At 40.6% G+C, this 10,400-nt stretch overlaps 3 protein-coding genes across 3 annotated transcripts; 2 read left to right on the top strand and 1 right to left on the bottom strand.

Annotated features, from left to right (window-relative positions):
* Nucleotides 1-2,135: 2,135 nt before the first annotated feature.
* LOC149080477 (uncharacterized) lies at nt 2,136-2,720 on the bottom strand. Its single transcript, XM_089238761.1, has one exon. The coding sequence runs from the start codon at nt 2,718-2,720 to the stop codon at nt 2,136-2,138; it is 585 nt and encodes a 194-aa protein (XP_089094887.1).
* Nucleotides 2,721-3,691: 971 nt separating this feature from the next.
* LOC149080476 (uncharacterized) lies at nt 3,692-6,555 on the top strand. The gene is made up of 2 exons (XM_089238760.1): nt 3,692-4,231; nt 6,532-6,555. Exons 1-2 carry the CDS (start codon nt 3,692-3,694, stop codon nt 6,553-6,555), a joined length of 564 nt encoding a protein of 187 aa, XP_089094886.1.
* A 188-nt stretch (nt 6,556-6,743) lies between these two features.
* On the top strand, nt 6,744-7,658 carry LOC149080475 (uncharacterized). Its single transcript, XM_089238759.1, has one exon. It carries the CDS (start codon nt 6,744-6,746, stop codon nt 7,656-7,658), a length of 915 nt encoding a protein of 304 aa, XP_089094885.1.
* Nucleotides 7,659-10,400: the final 2,742 nt, after the last annotated feature.

Genomic DNA, 10,400 nt, shown 5'->3' with positions numbered 1-10,400 from the left:
ACCCCAAGAACACATCCAAAGTCTCTTTGAATCATTGCCGAGGCGTGTGGCAGCGGTGATCTCCAACAATGGCGGCTACTCTGGCTACTGATTTTGGCAGGAACCACACTGCACAGAAGTCTATAAATTTAATCATTTGATGCTTGGTCAACATGTTATCTACAAAATAAATATTGTTGCGATATCTCTTGTCTTTCTTGGTGTTGCAATTTGGGTGGCCAGCAGTGTAGTTGAAAAAAATATCGATGTCTTTTAAGAAAATTTCCCGACTGGTTACGTGATTCAAATTCTTCAGGGAGAAAAAAAACTTCAAAAAATATCGTCGCCGTATCTGATCAGATCGTTAGGCTTAAGGAGGTGGAGGTTTAGCACTACTTCCAGTGACGTCACAACGCTACGCAAAGGCCGGTTATATAGGAGGTCGTGGCCATGCTCACTCCAAAATATTCGAGGTCGTACGCATTGTCCTGGCTAGCCTATTCATTGAAGGTAGCTCTGACCAGAACTGTCTCAACAGCGTGATATCACCCCCACCCCGGGACAGGGCCGTAACTAGGATTTTAGCAACCCGGGGCAAACATGATTTTGACGCCCCCCCCCCACATTGAAATTCAATAATTTTGCGAGAGCGTTCCGCACGGGGCAGTTGTCCCCTTCTCTAATTCTGGCCCTGCTCCGGGCAAAGGGGTTTTGTGGGGTCTTTTTTGGGCCCCACTTGATTGTCAACACCCGATAACCAATTTACATTCTGAATGTCGAAAATTTCAACCAGATCTCGTTGTCATGAGGCCCTTTCTGCACTTGAGATCCCCGGGTCATGTTCTAGTGGAGCCATGCGTTAAGACGGCACCGGCCCTGACTACATGCATAGTCCTTACATGAGAAGGCTAATATTGCAACAGCCTTGTGGCCTCGTGTTGAATCTATGTTTTTTTGCATTATAAAATTGGTGAAAAATAAATGATGAAAATTCTCTAATTTTTGTGATGATTTAAGTACCGAAAAAAATCATTTCAAAATTGACTTAAACTGAAGAAATAATTTCAAACTAATTAAATGTCTTCAATTATTTTGGCCCTCTGATTAACCGAGTTCCCGTTGACCCATTGTACACCGAATTAAGCCGTTGTTAATTGCCAGAGTTGTTGTCACTCCTCACAATGTTTGATAGGTTGAAATGAATAGGTACAAATGAAATTTATTTCCACATAAAAAAAAAAGTAAAATTTATTTTTACAAACAATGCAATTCGATGATTGAGTTCAATACATTCTTGACTGCTTTTTGCAAATACAATAAAACCTAGAAATGAATTACCTTTTGGGTTAGATATTACAAGGGAACGACTGACGTATGTTGACCCAAAATTTCAAAAAAGAGCCATGGCTATACGCGTTTCGAAACTATATGAAGTTCCTTCATCGGTAGCAAACAGTACAAATACTCCTTCGTTGCAAAAGATTCTTTCTCATATGGCAGGTGTCGTTAAAATTAAAGGATATTTTTCCCCGTCGTGTGCGTATTCAGAAAACCTGCCTGTAGAATGTTCTCTTTTCACTTTCAAAGAGAGCCGAAATTGCGCTATTGAAATGTTCTTTGTCGTCAGCTGGGAGAAACTCAGTGAATAACATTGTAAGTAGGAGAGAGAAGGTTGGACAATCATATTTTTTACTTCAACGACAGTCTGTGTGGAAAAAACACAAAAAATAAATAAAAATAAACAATATGGTTTAATAATTACATATTATTTACGATAGAAATGACACATGGTTTGTGATTCATGACACGTTCATGACACATGACTTCCACACGTTTACGAAACGTGAATTAAAAAAAAAGTTTTTTCTCTCCTCTTTTTCTATACTCCAAAATTTTTGCCAAAATGTTCATCCAACGGGTTTCGTTCATCAAATTATTCGTTCCGGCGGGTTTCGTTCACCAAAATATGTCAAGGCCGAAATAGCTTACGTTATGGGAGAGCAAATGCGTAGAAGAAACGACTTTATTTTACGTAATATAAGCGAGACATGCGTACGCGTAGGCGTCGAATGAACATCTACATACAAGGGAAAAGAAGACACAAGCGAAAAGTCACGTAACGGATCAGTTTCGCCATCTGGAGGTGACCAGAGGGATTACAAACGTAAGCTCGTACCATTCCCATCATCCTCCCCACCCTGGTCAACCTCCAGAGGAATTACCAATTGAATTGGTCGTCGAATTTCTGTTCCACTGGCTGTACGTAGAATACACGAACGAATGTTGCCGTCACGACCTTTGACGAGGGATGATATGCGTGCTTTCGTCCACATGTGTGGAGGTCTTGCATCTTCCTGTAGGAGGACGACATCTCCAACTCGTAGCTGAACACCTTGGTCTTTATTTTTTACTTGGGGGAATATCTTCAGCTCTAATAGGTATTCTTTCCTCCATCGGCTCCAAAAGTCATTCAGTGAATCTCGCTGCAGTGACCACGATTTCTTGAGGTCGGTAGCTGCAGGAACCTTTTCGTGAGAAGGAAGGGTTGTCAGTCGTTGTCCAACCAGGAAGTGGGCAGGCGTGAGAGGTTCTTCGAAGCTATCATCTAACTCGATATCTGCCGTCAATGGTCGACTGTTGACTGCGGCTTCAATTCCAACTAACGTAGTTGTCAGTTGTTCGTCATCGAGAGATGCACGACCTAATGTTTTCCGTAAACAACGTTTGACATCACCAATCATGCTTTCCCACCATCCTCCCCACCAAGCCGCTCGAGTATTCTTTCCAAGTGATGAATTTCCAAGTAATTCCGTGGGAGGCGTAGTACTGGTAAGCAGAAGGTGAAGTCATGGCACCCCATAAGGCAGAGAGTTCACGATTAGCGGCGTGAAAAGTCTGCGCATTATCCGAATATACAGTGTTGGGAACACCTCGACGAGCAACCAAACGTAAAAATGCCAACAAAAACTTATCTGTAGAGCAATCCGTGACAAGCTCGAGATGAATCGCTCGAGTGACAGCACATGTAAACAACAAGATATATACTTTCACTGAGATGGAGCTTTCACGAACGTACAGTGGGCCAGCGAAGTCTATCCCCACGACACTGAATGGTTTCGACTGTGTGACTCTATCCGATGGAAGTGGTGCTTCAATTTGAGCCGGTGGCGTGTTTCTAAAAATTTTACAGGGAAGACACTGGCGTAGGACACTTTTAATAATCTGTAGCGATACTATTATACAGCAACCAATAGTCCAGCAGATGGCGTTAGTCATCCATGATTGTCGCTGTGAATGCTGCGAGTGTGTACTTATATATGTATATGTGTATTACGAACAGAGAGAGTCAAGACTTCGAAATGTCCGGATGTGTTTGTACTCGACTGCGATGTAAATAGTAAAGTTTAACCAATAGTAATTTTAATAGTAATAAATTTATATAATAAAGTATTTTAAATCAACATGTACAATATAGTGAATTCTTACACTATATTTATGGTGACCCGTGTTTGAAAACGCACAAAGAAAATATTCTTCATGGAGTCTTCTATACTTAAAGTCTTCCATTGCTAACCGGAACGGAACCTGATACCTCCATCCAAACAGATGTAATGAAAAAAAAAAAGACGAAAGGGACGAGCCACCCACGAAAAGAAGAAGAACTTCCCCTGACCTCTCTCCTCTCTCACGGAAAAGAAAAAGAAGAAAAACCATGGAAGCTACAGCTGTAAAGATCCCGGCCTATAACAGTAATGATCCCATCCTTTGGTTTCATATGGTGGAGGCGAGTTTCAAACTGGGTGTGCCGAAGGAAATTGACAATTCCTTAAGCAAATATAATTACGTTCTTTCCACTCTGCCACCAGAAATTGCAGGACTCGTTCGCGATGTCATTCTCAATCCAAACGACGAAGATCCATTTGAACATCTGAAATCCGAACTGATAAAAAGAACAAGCGACAGTTCAACACAAGAAATCAGGAAATTACTGGCTGGTGAGGAACTAGGTGACAGACGACCATCTGAGTTACTCCGCTCCATGAAACGCCTTGTGGAGCCACACAAAGTTCCAGATGAACTTCTCGATCCATTGTTTGTGCAACGCCTTCCTTCGCACGTACAATCCATCTTGGCTGCCGTTGTGCCACTCTCCTTGGATGAACGAGCTGAAGTAGCCGATCGTGTGATGGAAGTGAATCAGTACAATGTTGCACCAATAGCCAGTAGAACTCCCTCTGCATCCTCTCAAACGGTAAGTTCCTCGGAAAATTTTTTAATTGCCGAAATTAGGAAGTTATCAGATGGTATTGAAGCTCTAGGCCGAAGGCCTAATTTTCGATACAGAGGCAGACGTAATTTTCGGTATAGAAGTAGAAGTCGCAGTCGGGAAAACAATCAGTTTTGTTTCTATCACAGAAAATTTGGCCAAAATGCCCGAAAATGTGAACAACCGTGTACTTACAATAATTCGGGAAACGCGGAAAGCAAAGTGTTGAGGCGGCATTCACTTTGCCCACAAAATCCCGTCGCCTTTTTGTAACAGATAAAAAGACGAACATAAATTTTCTTATAGATACAGGATCTGACGTTTCGCTTATTCCGGCGAACTCTGTCGATCGCATGAAACCAGTGTTATTCACTTTACATGCGGCAAATGCATCTAACATTAATGTATATCGACAAAAACTTCTCACAATCGATTTGAATTTACGAAGAAAATTCCAATGGCCATTTTTAGTAGCAAATGTGTCCACGCCAATAATAGGCGCAGATTTTCTTTTCAATTTCGGTCTTACTCCTGATATAAAATTAAGAAAAATATTTGATTCGGTAACCAATTTATCATCTATAGCAAAAATTCAATCAGCATCAATTCACTCAATCAAGCTGATTACAGGCGACACTCAATATCATCAGTTACTTAAAGAATTTCCTGAGATAACAAAACCACCACGTGCAAATGTAGAAATAAAGCATAACATTGTGCACCATATCGAAACAATCGGTCAACCGGTGTTTGCAAAACCACGACGACTTGCACCAGATCGTTTACGTGCCGCAAATGATGAATTACAGCAAATGATTAATTTAGGCTATATGCGCCCTTCAAAAAGTCCTTACGCTTCTCCACTACATCTTGTACCAAAAAAAGATTGCACAGACTGGAGACCATCGGCGATTATCGTGCACTAAATGCGCAAACAGTGAAAGACAGCTATAGTGTGCCTAATATTATGGATTTCACTGCAGAACTGCATGGAAAAAAAATATTTTCGCATGTTGACTTGATTAAAACATATCATCAAATACCCATTCATTCAGATGATATTCATAAAACTGCCATAACTAGTCCTTTTGGCCTGTACGAAAGTACAAGAATGCAATTTGGGCTATGCAATGTAGCCGCAACATTTCAACGATTCATTGATGAAGTTATTCGTGGTTTGCCTTTTGCCTATGCATTTCTGGATGATATTCTGATTGCTTCGGAATCAGAGGAAGAACATCTCAAACACCTGCGCGAACTTTTCGATAGCTAAATCATTATGGTTCGAGTCTTAAACCATCGAAATGCATCTTCGGTGTTTCTAACATTAATTTCTTAGGCTGTAACGTTTCAGAGAAGGGAATTACACCCCTTTCCGATCGCGTTAAAGTAATACAAGATTTTCCTCGTCCAGAAACTGTAACACAATTACGCAGATTTTTAGGCCTATTTAATTTCTATAGGAGATTCGTGCCCAAAGCAGCGGAAATATTATCTCCATTAGTTAAATTTCTTCAAGGTCGACAAAATAAAAAGAAATCAAAACTAACAAAATCATGCAATCAAGCCGATAAACTACAGTGGAACCCTGAGGCTGAAACTGCTTTTCACGATGCAAAACAAGCATTGGCTCAAGCCACTTTGCTACAGCATCCAAAGCCAGGTGCACAACTTTGTATCACAGTTGACGCCTCTGATAACGCTGTTGGTGGCACATTAATGCAATATACTGACCATGCATGGGTACCAATAGCATTTCTTTCTCAAAAATTATCAGACACCCAAAAGAAATGGTCAACCTATGATAGAGAATTATTTCCAATTTTTTTATACTACCATAAGAAAATTTCGTTACATGTTAGAAGGCAGAAATTTTTCAATTTTTACAGATCAAAAGCCATTAATTTTTGCTTTCAAACAAAAACCAGAAAAATGCTCTCCAAGACAGTTTCGCCAACTTGATTTTATATCTCAGTTTTCAACTGATATAAGATATAAAAAGGGAACCGACAATGTTGTAGCTGATGCATTAAGTCGCATTGAGATAGATTCAGTTTCATCAGCACCAGATTTCGATTTCAAAGAATTTGCTAAAATTCAATCAACTGATCCTGAAATCCAAAATTACCTAAAAGGAAACACTTCACTAAAATTAAAAATTATACCATTTCCTCTAACTAATACAAATATTTATTGCGACATGTCAACAGGTATAGCTAGACCATTCGTACCTGAATCTCAACGCGAAACAATTTTTAAGCATTTTCATAACCTTTCCCATCCAGGAGCTTCAGCCACAAGTAAACTGATATCTGCCCGATATATATGGCCCCATATGCAGAAATCGATTAAGCTATTAGTGCAACAGTGTACACAATGCCAAAGGTCCAAAATCCAACGCCACACAAGAGCACAACTAGGAACCTTTGCAACTCCAGATACACGTTTCTCACACCTGCATATCGATATCATAGGACCCCTTCCTATGTCACAAGGAATGCAATATTGTCTCACCATCATAGACAGATACAGTCGATGGCCTGAAGTTGTCCCAATTCCCAACATCAACGCCGAAACAGTGTGCAAAGCACTATTTACGGGGTGGATTAGCAGATTTGGTTGTCCTTCTACTATCACTACGGACCAAGGAAGGCAATTTGAGTCAAATCTATTCAAGGAACTCAATCATTTTCTTGGCACAAATCGAATTCGCTCTACAGCTTTTCACCCAAGATCCAATGGACTGATTGAGAGATTCCACCGTCATTTAAAATCGGCAATCAAAGCTCACGAGAATCACAACTGGACTAATACACTACCCATAGTGCTATTAGGTATCAGAACAGCAATAAAACCAGACATCGGAGCTAGTGCATCAGAACTTGTGTACGGTACTTCATTACGTTTACCAGCTGATATTCTCACAGACTCTTCAAAGCCATTAACAACATATTCTCCGAATTTCGTAACGGAACTCAAAGAAAAGATGCGTAGATTAAAGCCTGTGCCTACATCAGCACATGGTCAAACGGCGATGTATGACCATCCATCTCTGAAAGAATGCACACACGTATTCTTGCGAGTAGATACTGTGCGTCCACCACTATCGCAGCCTTACACGGGACCACACAAAGTGATCACCAGAGATGACAAGACAGTGGCTATCGAACTTCCGAACCGAACAGTCAAAGTGTCAATTGATCGCGTAAAACCTGCATTTGTGGAAAAGAAAAATTCAGACACAACAACAAAACATTCTGAACCTGCAACACCATCAGTACAGTCTGAACCTGCAGTAGCAGAACAGTCTGGACAATCAGTTGCAAAAAGTACAACTCGATATGGACGAAAAGTTCATTTTCCTAAAAGATATGTTGCCACATTTGCAGTAATCAATGGCAATTATATATAATCAATCTATGTGTATCAATTTTTTATTATGCATACAACAAAATTTTTTTGTCCTATCTTTATTTTTTTTATATATGTAATTCTTAGAATATGTATATATATATATTTTTTAGCTTCAAATAATGCAAATCATCAATCCAAAAAAAAAAAAAAATACTGTATTTCATGTTACTCTCATATGCGTATATATTTCGCAGTAATTTCATGTATCGTTCGCCCTACTCACTGGGGGGATACTCTGTAGCGATACTATTGTATAGCAACCAATAGTCCAGCAGATGGCGTTAGTCATCCATGATTGTCGCTGTGAATGCTGCGAGTGTGTACTTATATATGTATATGTGTACTACGAACAGAGAGAGTCGAGACTTCGAAATGTCCGGATGTGTTTGTACTCGAAATAGTAAAGTTTAACCAATAGTAATTTTAATAGTAATAAATTTATATAATGAAGTATTTTAAATCAACATGTACAATATAGTGAATTCTTACACTATAAATCTGATAGTACCACTCTCGTGCTCAGATGATGGAGACGAATATGCACATGACGAATGAGCAATTTGACAAATGGGTGTGAACCATCGAGCACTAAAGGATGCTTTGAAGCAGCTGGAAGTGATGCAAACTGCAAGCGACCATCAACTCGTATCAGATTGTCACTAAGAAATGGATAGAATTGTGCAATTTTCGAGTCTTTTGGAAGTTGTTTACCATGTCGAAGAGCATCATAGTCAGACGGAAAACAATCTATTTGAACTTGACGAATCCGATAACACTTCGCGTTTTCGAGTTCTTTTGCTGTTAATTCGCTATGAAGTTTGCAAGACGTGCGACAGTTGTATATGAATCGTTGAATCCACGAGGTAACCCGAATAAGTTTCGCGTAAGAACTGAAACGAGAAATATCAATCACTGGGAGAGACGTAGATAACAACATTGAACTTTTCACAGTCTGACGAATTTCTGTCAAAGGTAGATTTGGACCAGTCTCAAGAGCATCATTCAGAGATGGGTGTCCGTTGACATGAGACGATGCATCGAATACGATACGACACTTTTGCGACTCAAGAATGGTCTTCTTCACTGCGTGGTGAGGGAGATAATAAATTCTAAGACTTGACGATTCTGGCGCGATTTCGACGTGGTCGTTCTGGAGGTAACGCTCCATTTGCTGAATGTACATTTCCCGAAAAGGGCGATCCTTATCCAAACGTCTACGAAGAATGTCAAAGCGGCGTGAGGCAACAGGTCGATTGTCCGACGTGAGGCATACGTTTTCTTTCCACGGTAGTGAAACGACACGACGATGGTTTTCCAGGCTGTAAGATTCGTGGAAATCCTGCAATATTTTTGCTTCAGCAGTCGAGAGTGATTTTTCGTTTACATCAGTGATTCCCATGGCCTCGAGTTCCCAGAAGCGTTTGAACGAGTCATTTATTTCTTCAGCACAAGTAGTAGCCGTACAATGAACAGTAGTGTTGTTCGAAGCAGGAGTGTGTTGGACAAGAACGTTGGAACGGGTACCACTCAAGATATGTCCGAGATGAGATGGAACAAGAACGAAAGTGTCTGACAACTTGACCGGCGAATCAGTTTTCACTATTTTCCAGTAATGATCGCTACCGATGAGAATTTGAATCGGGATGTCGTCAGACGAGTGAAGGTCCGCAAGCTGAATTCTGCGCGATGTAGCAAATGCACCAATGTCTACCGGAGCCGTAGGATGTGAGGCGTAGGAATTATTGCTTTCGAAAGCAACTATAGGAATCGATCTGTTATCCCAAATGCTAGCTACGAAAAATTGCACTTGACGTCAATATATCAATTGTTTTGGTGCAGCTTCGAATGCACTGATAGACAAGTTGACCGATTGCAGCACATGCAATTGCAGTTCATTCACTAAACTGCAGTGAATGAAGGAGGTTTGACTTCCGGCGTCTAACACACATCGAGACAATTTGCAAATTCCGTTGGGACCGAACACCCAAATACGTGTGGTTTGCAAATACGTAAAACGGGACGATACATCAATTTTACCAACAGCAGTAGAAGCATGAAGTGAAGGACAAATTGATACGTGATGTTTCTTTTTACAGTTAGAACAGAAAGCTCTAGCACGGCGTGGGCAAGTTTTAGCGTTATGCGAACGGTTAGTACACAAAAAACAACGACGAGTTTCTTTTAGCTTCTGAAGTCGTAATTGAACATCAGTTATCACCGAGCAATTTTGGGGCCAATCATCATACGATTCACAAAATGGGCAGAAAGGAGACGGATTTTTCTCGTTACGTCGAATGCGAACATGAAATGCTTCCGTAGTCGGGCGGAAATTCGAAGGTGGCAAAGGAAACTCACCTTGCCCTTTGCTTGAAAATCGAAGTCCATCGATTTCTTCACCGAGGAACTGCATCAGCTTGGATATATTCATGTCCGAGATATCTTGCCGTTTATGGCCGTATTCACCGACGGCTGTTAACATGCAAGCGCCTGCTAAAACGATGGTTATTTGGAAAACGGTATTCTCCGCGCTTCACAGACAGGTTAGCAGCCGGTTTTTTCGTGCAAATGTAGCCACTGCTATTTGGGCTGTTAAAAAATGGCAGGCATGTTAACGCATGCGCGGTAAGTGTTATTTACCTTAAACAAGATGGAGGATCAATACGAACTTCTGTATGATCTTAGAACGCTGGAAACAATCGAGAATTTCGAACGTCGTTCAAGACTTATTTATGATGACAGA

The sequence above is a fragment of the Pholcus phalangioides genome, unplaced genomic scaffold (genome assembly GCF_987345545.1).
Source record: "Pholcus phalangioides strain wild (caught in Gottingen) unplaced genomic scaffold, Ppha-v1.0 ptg000011l_1, whole genome shotgun sequence".
NCBI lineage: Eukaryota > Metazoa > Arthropoda > Arachnida > Araneae > Pholcidae > Pholcus > Pholcus phalangioides.
Note: the sequence above shows the minus strand (reverse complement) of the source record. Positions and strands in the feature narration are given on the sequence as shown.

What these genes read in the sequence shown, in the direction of transcription:
- LOC149080476 (XM_089238760.1), top strand. Translation starts at nt 3,692, where the DNA reads ATGGAAGCTACAGCTGTAAAGATCCCGGCCTATAACAGTAATGATCCC. An exon ending in CCTCTGCATCCTCTCAAACG is followed by an intron (nt 4,232 to 6,531) that starts GTAAGTTCCTCG and finishes TTTCCCATCCAG; the next exon opens with GAGCTTCAGCCACAAGTAAA.
- LOC149080475 (XM_089238759.1), top strand. Translation starts at nt 6,744, where the DNA reads ATGCAATATTGTCTCACCATCATAGACAGATACAGTCGATGGCCTGAA.
- LOC149080477 (XM_089238761.1), bottom strand. Translation starts at nt 2,720, where the DNA reads ATGATTGGTGATGTCAAACGTTGTTTACGGAAAACATTAGGTCGTGCA.